General features: G+C 37.7%; 1 protein-coding gene across 8 annotated transcripts in view; it reads left to right on the top strand.

The window, feature by feature from the left end:
• mag (myelin associated glycoprotein) overlaps positions 1–21077 on the top strand; it is a 55403-nt gene that overhangs the window by 21237 nt on the left and 13089 nt on the right. For 7 of the 8 annotated variants that reach the window (XM_062029863.1, XM_062029857.1, XM_062029860.1 and 4 more), the window contains exons 2-5: positions 8245–8347; positions 20119–20169; positions 20244–20612; positions 20848–21077. The exon at positions 20848–21077 is cut by the window's right edge and continues 67 nt beyond it. In XM_062029863.1, the coding sequence (XP_061885847.1) occupies positions 8329–8347; positions 20119–20169; positions 20244–20612; positions 20848–21077 (669 nt within the window). In that variant the 5' untranslated portion in view covers positions 8245–8328. Of the gene's footprint in view, positions 1–8244; positions 8348–19234; positions 19336–20118; positions 20170–20243; positions 20613–20847 lie in introns of all 8 variants that reach the window. The other variant, XM_062029862.1, reaches the window with a different exon arrangement.

Below are 21077 nucleotides of genomic sequence, written 5' to 3'. Positions count from 1 at the left end.
GACATATTCATGCACATATTCAAAGACAAATTAATGGACATTAATGGACATATTCAATGACATTAATGGAGATATTCATGCAAATATTTTTGAACATATTCATGGGAATATTCATGGATATATTATTGGACATATTCATTGACATTAATAGACATATTCATGGACAATAATAGACATATCTAAGGACATGGAAATATTTGTGGACATAATCATGGACATTAATGGACATATTTATGGTTAAATTCATGGACATATTTATGGACATATTCACAGAGATATTCATGGACAAATGGATATATTTACATTAATGACATACTGTATTAATGTACATATTCATTTCATTAATGACATATTCATGGACATCAATGGACATATTCATGGTCATATTCAGGGACAAATTGATTGACATATTTATGAATATAATCATGTACATATTTATGGACAAATGGATATATTTATGGGCATTAATGACATACTGTATTAATGTACATATTCATGGGCATTATGACATATTCATGGACATGATCATGGACATTAATGACATTCATAGACATATTCATGGACATTAATGAACATATTCATGGAGAAATTGATTGACATATTTATGAATATATTTATGGACATAATGGACAAATAATGGATATATTTATGGACATTAATGACATACTGTATTAATGTCCATATTCATGGACATTAATGACGTATTCATGGTCAAACTGACATATTTATTGACATATTCATGGACATTAATGACATATTCATGGACATTAATGACATTCATGGACATATTCATGGACATATTGATTGAGATATTTATGAATATATTCATGTACATATTTATGGACAAATGGATATATTTATGGACATAATGACAAACTATTAATGTACATATTCATGGACATTGATGACATATTCATGGACATTAATGACATATTCATGGACAAATTGATTGACATATTTATGAATATATTCATGTACATATATATGGACATATATATGGACAAATAATGGATATATTTATGTACATTAATGACATACTCTATTAATGTACATATTCATGGACATTAATGGACATATTCATGGTCAAATTGATTGACATATTTATTGATGTATTCATGGCCATTCATGGATACATTGATTGACATATTGATTGACATATTCATGGTCAAATTGATTGACATATTTATTGATGTATTCATGGCCATTCATGGATACATTGATTGACATATTGATTGACATATTCATGGACAAATTGATTGACATATTTATTGATATATTCATGGACATTTATGACGTATTTAAGGACAAATTGATTGACATATTTATTGATATATTCATGGACATTAATGACATATTCATGGATTAATTGATTGACATATTCATGCACATATTCAAAGACAAATTAATGGACATTAATGGACATATTCAATGACAATGGAGATATTCATGGTCAACAATAGACATATTCATGGACATATTTTTTAACATATTCATGGATATGTTATTGGACATATTCATTGACATTAATAGACATATTCATGGACATATTCAAGGGCAATAATAGACATATCCATGGACATTTTCATGGACATATTCATAGACCTATCAATGGACATTTTCATGGACACATTAATGGACATATCCATGGACATATTCATGGAAAATAATAGATGTATTCATGGACATTAATAGACATATTCATGGACATTAATGGACATATTCATGGATACATTGACATATTGATTGACATATTCATGGACATTAATGATGTATTCATGGACAAATTGACATATTTATTGACATATTCATGGACATTAATGACATATTCATGGACATTAATGACATTCATGGACATTTTCATGGACAAATTGATTAAAATATTTATGAATATATTCATGTACATATTTATGGACAAATGGATATATTTATGGACATGAATGACACTGTATTAATGTACATATTCATGGACATTAATGACATATTCATGGACATTAATGACATATTCATGGACATATTCATGGACATTAATGACATATTCATAGACATATTCCTGGACATTAATGAACATATTCATGGACAAATTGATTGACATATTTATGAATATATTCATATACATATTTATGGACATATTCATGGACAAATATTGGATATATTTATGTACATTAATGACATACTCTATTAATATCCATATTCATGGACATTAATGGACATATTCATGGTCAAATTGATTGACATATTTATTGATGTATTCATGGACATTCATGGACATATTCATGGATACATTGATTGACATATTGATTGACATATTCATGGACAAATTGATTGACATATTTATTGATATATTTATGGACATTAATGACATATTCATGGATAAATTGATTGACATATTCATGGACATATTCATGGTCATATTCAAAGACAAATTAATGGACATTAATGGACATATTCAATGACATTAATGGAGATATTCATGGTTAACAATAGACATATTCATGGACATATTCATGGATATATTATTGGACATATTCATTGACATTAATAGACATATTCATGGACATATTCATGGACAATAGACATATCCATGGACATATTAATGGACATATTCATGGACATATTCATAGACATAACCATGGACATAATCATGGAAATATTCATGGACATTAATAGACATATTCATGGACATTAATAGACATATACATGGACATTAATGGACATTTTTGGACATATTCATAGACAAATTAATGGACATATTCATTTACATTAATGGACATATTTATACACATATTCATGGACATTAATAGACACATTCATGGACATATTCAAAGACAACTTAATGGACATTAATGGACATATTCAATGACATTAATGGAGATATTCATGGCCAATACTAGACATATTCATGGATATATTATTGGACATATCCATTGACAATAATAGACATATTCATGGACAATAATAGACATATCTATGGACATATGGAAATATTCGTGGACATAATCATGGACATTAATGGACATCTTTATGGTTAAATTCATGGACATATTCACAGAGATATTCATGGACAAATAATGGATATATTTATAGACATTAATGACATACTGTATTAATGTACATATTCATGGGCATTAATGACATATTCATGGACATATTCATGGAAAAATTGATTGACATATTTATGAATATATTAATGTACATATTTATGGGCATATTCATGGACAAATAATTTATATATTTATAGACAATAATGACATACTATATTAATGTACATATTCATGGTCAAATTGATTTACATATTTATTGATATATTCATGGGCATTCATCGACATTCATGGACATAGTCATGAATACATTGATTGACGTATTCATGGATATTAATGACGTATTCATGGACAAATGTATTGACATATTTATTGATACATTCATGGACATTAATGACGTATTCATGGACAAATTGACTGACATATTTATTGATATATTCATGGGCAATAATGACATATTCATGGTTAAATTGATTGACATATTATTGACATATTCATGCATATATTCAAAGACAAATTAATGGACATATTCAATGACATTAATGGAGATATTTATGGTCAACAATAGACATATTCATGGATATATTTTTGAATATATTCATGGGAATATTCATGGAAATATTATTGGACATATTCATTGACACTAATAGACATATTCATGGACATATTCATGGACAATAATAGACATATCTAAAAACATAATCATGGACATTAATGGCCATATATGGTTAAATTAATGGACATATTTATGGTTAAATTAATGGACATAATTATGGACATATTAATGGAGATATTCATGGACAAATAATGGATATATTTACATTGATAACATACTGTATTAATGTACATATTCATGGCCATATTCATGGGCATCAATGGACATATTCATGGACATATTCATGGCCAAATTGATTGACATATTTATGAATATATTCATGTACATATTTATGGGCAAATAATGGATATATTTATGGACATTAATGACATACTGTATTAATGTACATATTCTTGGACATGAATGACATATTCATGGACATTAATGACATATTCATAGACATATTCATGGACATTAATGGACATATTCATGGACAAATTGATTGACATATTTATGAATATATTCATGTACATATTTATGGACATATTCATGGACAAATAATGGATATATTTATGGACATTAATGACATACTGTATTAATGTACATATTCATGGACATTAATGACATATTCATGGACATCAATGGACATATTCATGGACAAATTGATTGACATATTTATGATTGTATTAATGTACATATTTATGGACAAATAATGGATATATTTATGGACATTAATGACATACTGTATTAATGTACATATTCATGGACATTAATGGACATATGCATGTACAAATTGACATATTTATTGATGTATTCATGGTCATTCATCGACATTCATGGACATACTCATGGATACATTGATTGACATATTCATGGACATTGATGACGTGTTCATGGACAAATTGATTGACATATTTATTGATATATTCATGGACATTAGTGACATATTCATGGATAAATTGATTGACATATTATTGACATATTCATGGACATATTCATGCTCATATTCAAAGACAAATTAATGGACATTAATGGACATATTCAATGACATTAATGGAGATATTTATGGACAACAATAGACATTCATAGAAATATTTTTGAACATATTCATGGAAATATTTTTGAACATATTCATGGGAATATTCATGGATATATTATTGGATATATTCATTGACATTAATAGACATATTCATGTACAATAATAGACATATCTATGGACATATGGAAATATTTGTGGACATAATCATGGACATTAATGGACATATTTATGGTTAAATTCATGGACATATTTATGGATGGATATTCACAGAGATATTCATGGACAAATCATAGATATATTTACATTAATGACATACGGTATTAATGTACATATTCATGGACATTAATGACATATTCATGGACATCAATGGACATATTCATGGACACATTGATTGACATATTTATGATTGTATTAATGTACATATTTATGGACAAATAATGGATATATTTATGGACATTAATGACATACTGTATTAATGTACATATTCATGGACATTAATGACATATTCATGGGCATATTCATGGACATTAATTGACATATTCATGGACATTAATGGACATATTCATGGACAAATTGATTGACATGTTTATGATTATATTCATGTACATATTTATGGACATATTCATGGACAAATAATGGATATATTTATGGACATTAATGACATACTGCATTAATGTACATATTCATGGACATTAATGGACATATTTATGGACACATTTATTGACATATTTATTGATATATTCATGGACATTCATCCACATTCATGGACATATTCATGAATACATTGATTGACATATTGATTAACATATTCATGGAAATTAATGACGTATTCATGGACAAATGTATTGACATATTTATTGATATATTCATGGACATTAATGACGTATTCATGGACAAATTGATTGACATATTTATTGATATATTCATGGACATTAATGACATATTCATGGATAAATTGATTGACATATTATTGACATATTCATGGACATATTCATGGACATTAATGACGTATTCATGGATAAATTGATAGACATATTGATTGACATATTCATGGACATTAATGGACATTTTGATTTATTCATGGCCATATTCATGGATATATTCATGGTTATATAGTATATTCATGGACATATCCATGAAATTATTTATGGGCATATTCATGGACATATTCATTGACAATAGTCATATTTATGGATATATTCATGTACATATTTATGGATATATTCATGGACATATTCATGGGCATTTTAATAGGCATATTTATGGATTTATTCATGGACATGTTTATCATTTATTCATGGACATTCATGGATAATCATGGGCATATTCATGGACATATTTTCATGGACATATTAATGGAGATATTCATTCAGTGCACGGCTTTTCAAAGCAGGTTTGAAACATGATACTGATAAAGCTTGTTCCCCGGGAATTTTCATGGACACTTTCATGTATATTATTGGACATATTCATGGACATGTTCATGGACGTATTCATGGACACTTTCATGTATATTATTGGACATATTCATGGACATATTCATGGACATGTTCATGGACGTATTCATGGACACTTTCATGTATATTCATGGACATATTCATGGACATATTCATGGACATATTCATGGACATGTTCATGGACGTATTCATGGACACTTTCATGTATATTATTGGACATATTCATGGACATATTCATGGACATATTCATGGACATGTTCATGGACGTATTCATGGACACTTTCATGTATATTCATGGACATATTCATGGACATATTCATGGACATGTTCATGGACATATTCATGGACATATTCATGGACATGTTCATGGACGTATTCATGGACACTTTCATGTATATTATTGGACATATTCATGGACATATTCATGGACATATTCATGGACATGTTCATGGACATATTCATGGACATATTCATGGACATGTTCATGGACGTATTCATGGACACTTTCATGTATATTATTGGACATATTCATGGACATATTCATGGACATATTCATGGACATGTTCATGGACGTATTCATGGACACTTTCTTGTATATTCATGGACATATTCATGGACATATTCATGGACATATTCATGGACATGTTCATGGACGTATTCATGGACACTTTCATGTATATTATTGGACATATTCATGGACATATTCATGGACATGTTCATGGACGTATTCATGGACACTTTCATGTATATTATTGGACATATTCATGGACATATTCATGGACATATTCATGGACATGTTCATGGACGTATTCATGGACACTTTCTTGTATATTCATGGACATATTCATGGACATATTCATGGACATATTCATGGACATGTTCATGGACATATTCATGGACATATTCATGTATATTATTGGACATATTCATGGACATATTCATGGACATATTCATGGACATATTCATGGACATGTTCATGGACATATTCATGGACATATTCATGGACATGTTCATGGACGTATTCATGGACACTTTCATGTATATTCATGGACATATTCATGGACATATTCATGGACATATTCATGGACATGTTCATGGACATATTCATGGACATATTCATGGACATGTTCATGGACGTATTCATGGACACTTTCATGTATATTATTGGACATATTCATGGACATATTCATGGACATATTCATGGACATATTCATGGACATGTTCATGGACATATTCATGGACATATTCATGGACATGTTCATGGACGTATTCATGGACACTTTCATGTATATTCATGGACATATTCATGGACATATTCATGGACATATTCATGGACATGTTCATGGACATATTCATGGACGTATTCATGGACACTTTCATGTATATTATTGGACATATTCATGGACATATTCATGGACATATTCATGGACATATTCATGGACATGTTCATGGACATATTCATGGACATATTCATGGACATGTTCATGGACGTATTCATGGACACTTTCATGTATATTATTGGACATATTCATGGACATATTCATGGACATGTTCATGGACGTATTCATGGACATATTCATGGACATATTTATGGACATATTCATGGACATTCATGGATATTCATGGGCATTTTCATGGACATATTTTCATGGACATATTAATGGAGATATTCATGGACATATTCATTCAGTGCACGGCTTTTCAAAGCAGGTTTGAAACATGATACTGATAAAGCTTGTTCCCCGGGAATTTTCATGGACACTTTCATGTATATTATTGGACATATTCATGGACATATTTATGGACATATTAATGGACATATTAATGGACATATTCATAGATGTATTCATGGACATATTCAAGGACATATTCATGGAGATATTCATGGACATATTCATGGGCATATTCAAGGACATATTCATGGAGATATTCATGGACATATTCATGGGCATATTCAAGGACATATTCATGGACACATTCATAGACATATTCAAGGACATATTCATGGAGATATTCATGGTTATGTTCATGGACATTTTAATAGACATGCAATTTGTTATTCTTATAGCCAGACCTGTGGGTTTATTTCCGAAATGGCTGTCCTCTCTCCTGCAGAACCCAAACACCCGGAGCGTGTCAGAAGAAGCAAAGACTTGAAGGCGGGCGAGCGAGGAGCAGGACTCTGGGGCCGAGGCTGGAATGAGGCAAGCGTGCACACGTAAGTTGTGACTTGTCAATGAGGCCATTATGAGATGGGCGCCGGCGTCCGCGTCCCCCGTCTGGACGCGCTCGGCCTACTCGGCCTTTTGTCCCTCTTGACGCAAACATCGCTGCGATCAGGGTGGTCACAACGATGACATGGAGGTTTACGTCAGGACTGTTCAACTCACAACTTAGAACAACACATAGAGGATCTTTGACACTTGGCCCTCAAAACACCCCAGCTCTCCTGTTATATAGAGGATCTTTGACACTTGGCCCTCAAAACACCCCAGCTCTCCTGTTATATAGAGGATCTTTGACACTTGGCCCTCAAAACACCCCAGCTCTCCTGTCATATAGAGGATCTTTGACACTTGGCCCTCAAAACACCCCAGCTCTCCTGTCATATAGAGGATCTTTGACACTTGGCCCTCAAAACACCCAGCTCTCCTGTTATATAGAGGATCTTTGACACTTGGCCCTCAAAACACCCCAGCTCTCCTGTTATATAGAGGATCTTTGACACTTGGCCCTCAAAACACCCCAGCTCTCCTGTCATATAGAGGATCTTTGACACTTGGACCTTAAAACACCCTAACTCTCCTGTCATATAGAGGATCTTTGACACTTGGCCCTCAAAACACCCCAGCTCTCCTGTTATATAGAGGATCTTTGACACTTGGCCCTTAAAACACCCCAGCTCTCCTGTCATATGAAGGATCTTTGACACCTGTCCCTCAAAACACCCCAGCTCTCCTGTTATATAGAGGATCTTTGACACGTGGCCCTCAAAACACCCCAGCTCTCCTGTCATATAGAGGATCTTTGACACTTGGCCCTCAAAACACCCCAGCTCTCCTGTCATATAGAGGATCTTTGACACTTGGCCCTCAAAACACCCCAGCTCTCCTGTTATATAGAGGATCTTTGACACTTGGCCCTCAAAACACCCCAGCTCTCCTGTTATATAGAGGATCTTTGACACTTGGCCCTCAAAACACCCCAGCTCTCCTGTTATATAGAGGATCTTTGACACTTGGCCCTCAAAACACCCCAGCTCTCCTGTCATATAGAGGATCTTTGACACTTGGCCCTCAAAACACCCCAGCTCTCCTGTCATATAGAGGATCTTTGACACTTGGCCCTCAAAACACCCCAGCTCTCCTGTTATATAGAGGATCTTTGACACTTGGCCCTCAAAACACCCCAGCTCTCCTGTCATATAGAGGATCTTTGACACTTGGCCCTCAAAACACCCCAGCTCTCCTGTCATATAGAGGATCTTTGACACTTGGCCCTCAAAACACCCCAGCTCTCCTGTCATATAGAGGATCTTTGACACTTGGCCCTCAAAACACCCCAGCTCTCCTGTTATATAGAGGATCTTTGACACTTGGCCCTCAAAACACCCCAGCTCTCCTGTCATATAGAGGATCTTTGACACTTGGCCCTCAAAACACCGCAGCTCTCCTGTTAAATAGAGGATCTTTGACACTTGGCACTCAAAACACCCCAGCTCTCCTGTTATATAGAGGATCTTTGACACTTGGCCCTCAAAACACCCCAGCTCTCCTGTTATATAGAGGATCTTTGACACGAGGCCCTCAAAACACCCCAGCTCTCCTGTTATATAGAGGATCTTTGACACGTGGCCCTCAAAACACCCCAGCTCTCCTGTTATATAGAGGATCTTTGACACGTGGCCCTCAAAACACCCCAGCTCTCCTGTCATATAGAGGATCTTTGACACTTGGCCCTCAAAACACCCCAGCTCTCCTGTCATATAGAGGATCTTTGACACTTGGCCCTCAAAACACCCCAGCTCTCCTGTCATATAGAGGATCTTTGACACTTGGCCCTCAAAACACCCCAGCTCTCCTGTTATATAGAGGATCTTTGACACTTGGCCCTCAAAACACCCCAGCTCTCCTGTTATATAGAGGATCTTTGACACTTGACCCTCAAAACACCCCAGCTCTCCTGTTATATAGAGGATCTTTGACACGTGGCCCTCAAAACACCCCAGCTCTCCTGTTATATAGAGGATCTTTGACACTTGGACCTTAAAACACCCTAACTCTCCTGTCTTATAGAGGATCTTTGACACTTGGCCCTAAAAACACCCCAGCTCTCCTGTCATATAGAGGATCTTTGACACTTGGCCCTTAAAACACCCCAGCTCTCCTGTCATATGAAGGATCTTTGACACCTGTCCCTCAAAACACCCCAGCTCTCCTGTTATATAGAGGATCTTTGACACTTGGCCCTCAAAACACCCCAGCTCTCCTGTCATATAGAGGATCTTTGACACTTGGCCCTCAAAACACCCCAGCTCTCCTGTCATATAGAGGATCTTTGACACTTGGCCCTCAAAACATCCCAGCTCTCCTGTTATATAGAGGATCTTTGACACTTGGCCCTCAAAACACCCCAGCTCTCCTGGTATATAGAGGATCTTTGACACTTGGCCCTCAAAACACCCCAGCTCTCCTGTCATATAGAGGATCTTTGACACTTGGCCCTCAAAACACCCCAGCTCTCCTGTTATATAGAGGATCTTTGACACTTGGCCCTCAAAACACCCCAGCTCTCCTGTTATATAGAGGATCTTTGACACTTGGCCCTCAAAACACCCCAGCTCTCCTGTCATATAGAGGATCTTTGACACTTGGCCCTCAAAACACCCCAGCTCTCCTGTCATATAGAGGATCTTTGACACTTGGCCCTCAAAACACCCCAGCTCTCCTGTTATATAGAGGATCTTTGACACTTGGCCCTCAAAACACCCCAGCTCTCCTGTCATATAGAGGATCTTTGACACTTGGCCCTCAAAACACCCCAGCTCTCCTGTCATATAGAGGATCTTTGACACTTGGCCCTCAAAACACCCCAGCTCTCCTGTCATATAGAGGATCTTTGACACTTGGCCCTCAAAACACCCCAGCTCTCCTGTTATATAGAGGATCTTTGACACTTGGCCCTCAAAACACCCCAGCTCTCCTGTCATATAGAGGATCTTTGACACTTGGCCCTCAAAACACCGCAGCTCTCCTGTTAAATAGAGGATCTTTGACACTTGGCACTCAAAACACCCCAGCTCTCCTGTTATATAGAGGATCTTTGACACTTGGCCCTCAAAACACCCCAGCTCTCCTGTTATATAGAGGATCTTTGACACGAGGCCCTCAAAACACCCCAGCTCTCCTGTTATATAGAGGATCTTTGACACGTGGCCCTCAAAACACCCCAGCTCTCCTGTTATATAGAGGATCTTTGACACGTGGCCCTCAAAACACCCCAGCTCTCCTGTCATATAGAGGATCTTTGACACTTGGCCCTCAAAACACCCCAGCTCTCCTGTCATATAGAGGATCTTTGACACTTGGCCCTCAAAACACCCCAGCTCTCCTGCCATATAGAGGATCTTTGACACTTGGCCCTCAAAACACCCCAGCTCTCCTGTTATATAGAGGATCTTTGACACTTGGCCCTCAAAACACCCCAGCTCTCCTGTTATATAGAGGATCTTTGACACTTGACCCTCAAAACACCCCAGCTCTCCTGTTATATAGAGGATCTTTGACACGTGGCCCTCAAAACACCCCAGCTCTCCTGTCATATAGAGGATCTTTGACACTTGGCCCTCAAAACACCCCAGCTCTCCTGTTATATAGAGGATCTTTGACACGTGGCCCTCAAAACACCCCAGCTCTCCTGTCATATAGAGGATCTTTGACACTTGGCCCTCAAAACACCCCAGCTCTCCTGTCATATAGAGGATCTTTGACACTTGGCCCTCAAAACACCCCAGCTCTCCTGTCATATAGAGGATCTTTGACACTTGGCCCTCAAAACACCCCAGCTCTCCTGTTATATAGAGGATCTTTGACACTTGGCCCTCAAAACACCCCAGCTCTCCTGTTATATAGAGGATCTTTGACACTTGACCCTCAAAACACCCCAGCTCTCCTGTTATATAGAGGATCTTTGACACGTGGCCCTCAAAACACCCCAGCTCTCCTGTTATATAGAGGATCTTTGACACTTGGACCTTAAAACACCCTAACTCTCCTGTCTTATAGAGGATCTTTGACACTTGGCCCTAAAAACACCCCAGCTCTCCTGTTATATAGAGGATCTTTGACACTTGGCCCTTAAAACACCCCAGCTCTCCTGTCATATGAAGGATCTTTGACACCTGTCCCTCAAAACACCCCAGCACTCCTGTTAGAGGATCTTTACGGCGTAGGGCCTTAAAACCAGGACAGCGCTCCTTCCTATAAAGGATCTTTTGCTAAAAATATTTTTCAGTGGTCCTTAAAAGTTTTTCCAGGCTATTCAACTGGTGGCCCCCGGGAATGACGCTAGTCCGGCCCCCAAGTTCAGTTCCGAACGTGAAAGACAAAGATTTTTGCAGCAAATGCCTAAAAACATGAGAGCAAGGGTTCTTAACCTCTTGCACCTCGGGGCCCAACTTTTCCACAACATAGGGGCCCAGGGCCCACTCATATATAAACGCAAAGTTAGTAATCTTACCCTTGATTTTAATCATATTCAACAAAGGTCTCTAAATGTTGCATGTCTGCTGCCATCTAGTGGGCGTTATGAGTAAATCAGTTTAAAGACTATTGGAAGTACTTTATGACAATTGAACAGAATTGAGTAATGATACAATCCAAACAACCTTCCCTAGTCATGGTGCAAGAAAAAAAATGCAAGTAACATCAAGGTCACAGATTACATAACCTGCTCACTGACACATTGTGGTTTAATGAAAAACGTCCGAACATCATAAAAAAAATTTGAGTGCATGATGGGAAAAATGCAAAACACTCTCCACACTTATCCATGTTTGTCGCATTTTAGCTGCTTGATATTTCTGATTGGTTACAAAACTTTAAGAAGGTCGAAGTAAACAAGGTGGAGTCAAACTTTCACATACTCCTAATATCAAATTATATTAATTATATATCCATTTTATTAATATAATATTTACACACACACATATATGTGTATACATAAATGTATGTATGTATATATACATATGTGTGTGTATATATGTATATGTATATATATGTGTGTGTATATGTATATATGTATATTTATATGTATATATGTATATGTATGTATATAGGCACAGTATATGTATATATATGTATATGTATATACAGTATGTATATACATATCTGTATATGTTTGTATATAGATAGATAGTACTTTATTGATTCCTTCAGGAGAGATCCCTCAGGAAAATTAAAAAGTATATGTATAAGTATGTACATATATACATGTATACTGTATGTATACATATGTATATGCACATATGTATGTGTATATATATATATATATATACATATAGTCGCAATCAAAAGTTTACATACACTTGTAAGTATGTACATATATACATGTATACTGTATGTATACATATGTATATGCACATATGTATGTATATATATATATATATATATATATATATATATATATATATATATATATATATATATATATATATATATATATATATATAGTCGCAATCAAAAGTTTACATACACTTGTAAAGAACATAATGTCATGGCTGTCTTGAGTATCCAATAATTTCTACAACTCTTATTTTTTTGTGATAGAGTGATTGGAGCACATACTTGTTGGTCTCACATTTTCAGTAGACCCATAATACATTCATAAAAGAACCAAACTTCATGAATGTTTTTGGGGACCAACAAGTATGTGCTCCAATCACTCTATCACAAAAAAATAAGAGTTGTAGACATTATTGGATACTCAAGACAGCCATGACATTATGTTCTTTACAAGTGTATGTAAACTTTTGATCGTGACTGTATATATATATATATATATATATATATATATATATATATATATATATATATATATATATATATATATATATATATATATATACATGTTATTGTAATTTATGTTTTTGTGAAGTAAAAGATTTAAGAAGATAATAATAATAATAATAATAATAATTAGTGAAACTTAATGCATGCCTGAGCCGCATCACTTCTGAGATTGAAACATTGAGTGTTGACTAATATCACTCGAGATGCGTTCGCCATTGCAATCCACTCTTCGGGCTGACCATCTGCACACGCCGGCTGCCCCAACGTGACGCATAAATCCTCTCCTCGGAGCTCATGCAATCGTGCACGCTCGAGGCTCCGTGTTCAGAAAGTTGAAAGGCAGCTCTCTTTATGTGCACTTTCACTTGACCACAGTAGTTGACATTGTTATGGACGTGTAGCTCCACTTGTCCATTGAGCACACGGCGTCAGGAGTCCACCCACACGGAGCTGACGCGTCGCGTCAACACTGAGCGTCTTTCATTCTGCGGGCTGACGTGACGAGGGGCAAACTGACAAACCAGCTCGCCGTGCGACGTCACACTGAGCACGCCGTGCCTTCCCGTGGACTTCAACGCTCGTCGGCGCGGGCCCTCTGGTCGTGTGTGGATGCAATCAGCTCAACACTGCGTTGCACCAAACTCTGACCGATGGTGGTCTTGGTTCACTTGCCTCAAAGACCCGGGCTCGTGTTGAAATGAGCATGCAGAAATAACACATGGAAATGTGTTGGAAGTGCTGACTCAGCTCTTTAAAAAGTGTGTTTTAAAAGCTTTTGTTGAACTCTAACCGGGCGAATATAGCAGAAAGGACAAACATATTCCACCCGGCGAACGGCATTTTGGTTTGGAATACACCAGGGGTGTCCAAACTTTTTCCACCGAGGGCCGCACACTGAAAAATCAGAGCAAGAAGGGGCCATTTTGATATTTTTTATTTAAAAAAACAATACAATATATGTATAAAAAATATACATTTAGGCCTCCACTCAAGCTTGATCCCGGGTACCCCAAAGGGTTTTGGTCAAAAAAATATAAAGAATGTGTCATTATTCAGTATTATTATTTTTTATTATTATTCAAGTTTTAAATCCCTAGATAAACATTAGGTCTATCTGTCAATATAACGTTTTTAAAGATTTAAGTTGTACGCTCTTTTTGTCAAAGAAAACCAATTTTTTTATGGAAAAAACACAAAATATGCAATATTTTCACCCAATAAAATTTTTAAGTGGAATATTTGAGATTATATAATAATTGGAGCCTTAAAAGGGTCAATAACTCATAACAACATTGATTTTAATTCATTATTATTTTTTGAGCAACGACACTTAAAAACAAATCACACTAACATTATTGGGGACCCAAAAGGGTCCTACTCATTAAAGTGTTAAAAAATAAATCATACATTTTTTTTACTGTTTACTTTTAACACAATAATCTCAACTTCAGATCTATCCGGCAATTATACATTTTATTGTTGTTTATGTTTTTTGTTTGTTCGTTTGAGGCCCTTCTTTAAAAAAAACAGCTCAGTTTTTTATATGGCAGACACAAAATATGCAACATTTTCCCCAAAAAATATCTCAAAGTGGAATATTTAATGTGACGTAATTGGAGCCTTGAATAGGTCAATAATTCATAATGACATTGATTTTCATTCATTATTATTTTTTAAAGAAAGAAACAGCCTGCATGGCAGCTTTGTGTGATTAGAGTAAACATTGCAACATTTCCTTGTTACATTTCACCTGTTTGCTCCTTTATACCATTTTGTATGTTTTTAATTTTTTCCAATCGTATTTTTAAAATGTGCCGTGGGGCCGTTAAAAAATGACCCCCGGGCCGCACTTTGGACACCCCTGGAATACACGATCGGTACTTCAGGATACCAGTTGGCTCTTAAGTCAAATCAACGTCAGCCATTTGATGAATTAAAATCAACATCAAAATTCATAAGTTCTAAAGAAAAACTAACTTTTAGGTAAGAAATAATGTATGAAAAACAACACAATAGAATGTACGGCAGTAGTGTAATACTAATGTACAGTACTAGAGGTGCAACAATACAGTACAGTCCATTTTTAGTTTTTTGTGTTAAGAGGAACAACTTTTCTTCCTATCAAAAGAAACAAAGTATCACTCAGTACGTGTCCATGCACTAAATTAGTCCATCCATCCATCCATCCATCCATCTTCTTCTGCTTATCTGAAGATGGGTCGCGGCGGCAGCAGCCTAAGGCCCCTTCTACACTAAGCCACTAAATCCCACCTAACCTTATCCGTGTCCACACACACACACAATGGTCGTTTAAGACCCCCTCCTCCCCTCCGTCTGCTGGCTCAACGCGACCTAGTACGCATCCGCGAAAATAATGCGCGCGTCATAGTCACCTCTGACCTGGAAGTGTATCCTTACCCTGTGTTTCAATGTAGACTATTGCCACATTTCTTTTAACAGTAAACCTTGCTGGCCTCACCATCAGCAGCTGTTAGACTATTGTAGTGAATCACATCTGAGCCATCTTACATGAATCATATCTTTAATGGATGTGTGAAAGTAAACAATGTGATAAAGAACATTTTACAACAATAATAGATATCTGGTCAGGACACTGTGCTTGAAGGCTGAAATTGGCGGTCGTACTTGACGGCTTCACAATAGTTATGGAATACAAAACTGTACGTTGAGTAATCGCTCGACATACATCGCGGACAATAACTAGTAATAGTCTGCTTTGCCAGTCCAAATGTATTCTCTGTTTTTCGTAGTCTGTTGTTGTCTCCCAATCGACAAATAGACAAAGTTTTTCACTAAGTAGAATCACAGCTGACCTGGACATTCGAAAGTTCTCTTGCCGTTCAGCTGGCACAACACACTCGTTGACAAACATATCCCATCAGACCGCCGTTCTTCCAGGCCTTATCCAAAACCGTCGCTCAACCGTCTATGTTGCCGTCTGAGATGTGTTGTATCCTAAATAGCTGCAATCGCGCATTTGCTTCTCTTAAGGTATTCATGTGTGATTTCCACACAGGCTGTCATGTCTGGATGACTAGCCTCCATCTTTCTGGCATCACTTCCTCTCCGAACTCAATTTGTAAACGATCAATGAGTCCATACTAAGCTAAGAGCCGGAGATTCAAGAAATACACGGCACATTTACCCGTGTAAAAAATTGTCTGAGTTAGGGAACCTTAAACGCTGATTTAGTGTGGCTAAATATTTATTTGTTTAAGGGGTTATCCGTCTTAGTGTAGACATAGTCTAAGCAAAGACTTCCCTCTCCCCAGCTACTTTGTCCAGTTCTTCCCGGGGTATCCCGAGGCGTTCCCAGGCCAGCTGGGAGACACAGTCTCTCCACCGTGTCCTGGGTCTTCTTCTACCGGTTGGACGCGCCCTAAACACCTGCCCTGAACCACCTCATCTACCTCCTCTCGATGTGGAGGAGCAGCAGCTTTACTCTGAGCTCCCGAATGACAGAGCTTCTCACCCTATCTCTAAGGGAGAGCTCCGCCACTCGACGGAGGAAACTCATTTTGGCTGCTTGTACCTGTGATCTTGTCCTTTTGGTCAAAACTCATGACCATAGGCGCAGATAGGAAGGTAGATAGACTGGTAAATAGAGGGCTTTGCCTTCTGGTTTAGCTCCTTTTTCACCACGACGGACCAATGCAGGGTCTGCATCACTGCAGACGCAGACACTCCAAAGTTTTCTTTCCATTGTCTGTCCAAAAATTCCTTCAAAACAACTCTCTTGAGTCTCGCCCACCAGTCTTCGCTTCGGACCTGCGTTCTCCAATCCAGCAACTCCGAGACCTTCTCTGTAGTAGCGTCATGTTCGTAGTGCAATCTAAGACAATCGCGGTCTGCGATTTAACATCAGCATAGCCATCAAACATCTAATATTTGTCATCTGTGCCAATATTACAGCGGACAGATAATATTGTCAGAAAGATAATCTTGTTTTGGTGTGACGACATAGATCAACCGGAAAATAGATACATTTATCTGGGCTAAAAGGAAATAAGCGCCCTCCAGTGTATGGGAGACACACTTCGTGTGACCAATCGTCGCATCGGTGAGAGCGCATGGACTTTTGGACTTCACAAGTGGGTGTGAAAATACAGAAAACCGAGCTATTTGAGAAATCTGACTAATTTAGTGCATGGAAACGTAACACACAAGAGTACGGAAAATTTGTATCGTTGAGTACAGGTATTGATTCCCAGATACAGAGGAATTGGTACTATATCGGTACAAATGTGAACAGTACACATCCGTAGCTGTTGAATCCCTAATATTTATATTGGATGGTGGACTTCTACGGTATCTCCTTCCAGCCTCTTCTTCGTTAAACACACCGGCAGCAGCTCCTCCATATTTTCATGGATAAATGCCCGCCGTTTAGATGCTATTTTAATGTCCTGGACTAACGTTATTGACTCATTCTGCTCCGTATGGTGCAGACGAGCAGTGCTACGCTCCAACTGCTTCCCCAAGTTAGCTTAGTCCGCGCTCTGTCATGTTTTTGATGATTTAATTCTTTAACTCAACGAATATAATCCACTTCTTCTTTCCAGCACTGTCCTTCATACTTACTGTTTTCCTTTCAATCTCTAGCTATAAGCTAATGGTTGTGAGTAAGACGGAATGTTCTAGTCGGATCTTACAGTGTTCACTGTGATATTTACTACGCCAACTAGTGGTGGATAGGATCGCAACACAAATTTTCGCTCGCAACTTTAGGCATAACAATTAGCCAAGAGACAGCTCGTATTTTAGAACAGTCAAAAGTCTGGGTACTACAGTACTTGAGCTGCCCAGTCAAGTCCTTGCTTTATGTTCTTTACGGTGCAGCCTTTGGTCACATGACTAAAATACCAGCGTGAACGCTAAGCCCAATTGCACACCATGTATCTTTAAAAATATATACATTATGTCCGGTCCACTACAAGTGTGAAAGTAATCTCATTTGAGTATTATGTTTCTGGAGATGTGGGGCGTGATGACACTCTTAACTTGTATTGTTCCAGAGAAAACGGTTGACAAGCTGCTTGGGTGTGAGTGACCGCCCACCAGTGAAGTGCCTCTTCCTGCCAAACATCTGTTTGTTTTGAAACGTCACAATTCAAAGGTATTCCAGCTGCTTGTACTGATACACGCATTTTAAACACAGTATTTGTCACAGTAACAATCTGTCCCAGCGTCAAACTGTTGCATCATACAAACTCTAATAGCTAGTACAGTTAGGGCTGTATTTGACTACTTTGTGGTACAATCTGATTTGTTTGATGTATTTTTTTAAAGAGCACAGCTTACGGCGATCCCCCCCCCCCCCCCAAAAAAGGATCTCTTTGTGAACTAAAAAAAAAACCCACTCCAATGAACAAAGAAACACGGCAGAGATTGGATAGTTTGGTGAGGTCCTCGGTCTACTGGGAACTGGCTTCAACTCTGACAGAGCACAGAGAAAACGATTAAACTTGACTATTTAGATCAGGGGTGCCCAAGGGTAAAATGTGCCAATGACCCACAAGCCGAACAGCACGGTCGTTAGTGGTTAGTAAGAAGGTCCTGGGTTCGATCCCCGGGCTCGGGGTCCTTCTGTGTGGAGTTTGCATGTTCCCCCTGTGACTGCGTGGGTGCCATCCAAAGACATGCACTTGGGGATAGGTTGATTGGCAACACTAAATTGTCTTCTGTGTCTTGCATGTATGGAAAATTGTTTGTAAAAAACTTACATCCTAAGATTTTGAAGTAGCATTGGACTGTTGACTTATTTTCTACCAAGTCACAGTTGGGTTCAAATCAAAGCTCCTCTCATGTTTATAAGTGTGAGAAGGTGGAAATGACTCAGGCTGTAAATGACGAAGGTGATGATTATGTGGTATAACTAACAGGATATTGTATGTTCCAGAGACCATGTGGTGTTTGACGCTGCTGTTACCGCTCCTGTTAATCATCAATGGTAAGAAACTCTTATTGGATGGTACAGCAATTCTAAGACCGTCAAGCATGCCTTAGTTTTACTTCTACTTGTAGACGTCGCTTCCCAGTGGACCGTCTGGTTACCGCGGGACATCTCGGCCATGACCAACACATGCGTTGTCATCCCATGCACGTTCATGTACCCGTCCGGCGTCAGGCCGTACCGTGGCGTTCACGGCGTCTGGTATTATGGCCAGCCCTACCCTCAACTCTTTCCGCCGGTCGTGGCCAAGTCACGCACGGATGTCGTACATGAGAGCTACAAGGGTCGCACCAAATTGCTGGGGGACCTCCAACAGAGGAACTGCACCTTGCTCATCAACAGCGTCGGACCAGAACACTCAGGGAGATACTACTTCCGGGCAGACCTCGGCGGTGCAAACGTGTACACCTTTCCGGACTTTGCTGAACTCAAAGTTCTGGGTAAGACACAATACAATACATTTAATGGACCATACTCTTGGGAAACTACTACAGGAAGGAAAAGTCTTAATGTCTTTCACTCTTCTTGGAAGACTATTTCCAAGATTCCCCAAAGTGTCGCACCACAAATATCCAAAATGTCTTCTTAAAAAGAAATATTAAGAGTCAGAGGTCGAGTCAATTGTCAGATTGATTGAAAGTGTTGCATCTTCTAACAATATTGTTCTGTCTTCAGAACAACCCAGCATCGATGTCCCAGAGGAGATAGTCAGCGACGAGAGTCTGGAGCTGACATGCTACGCTCCTGATAACTGCCCCGACTTGACCCCTGAGATCCAGTGGATGTACACGGACTACCTGCCTGACCCGGAGTTCAGCTCGGACTACGCGGAGGAGGGCAACACCGCGGTAGTGTCCAGCACCCTGACATTTACGCCCAGGCCGGTGCACAACGGTCAGTTGCTG

Source organism: Entelurus aequoreus, linkage group LG20, assembly GCF_033978785.1.
Source record: "Entelurus aequoreus isolate RoL-2023_Sb linkage group LG20, RoL_Eaeq_v1.1, whole genome shotgun sequence".
Lineage (NCBI taxonomy): Eukaryota > Metazoa > Chordata > Actinopteri > Syngnathiformes > Syngnathidae > Entelurus > Entelurus aequoreus.
Note: the sequence above shows the minus strand (reverse complement) of the source record. Positions and strands in the feature narration are given on the sequence as shown.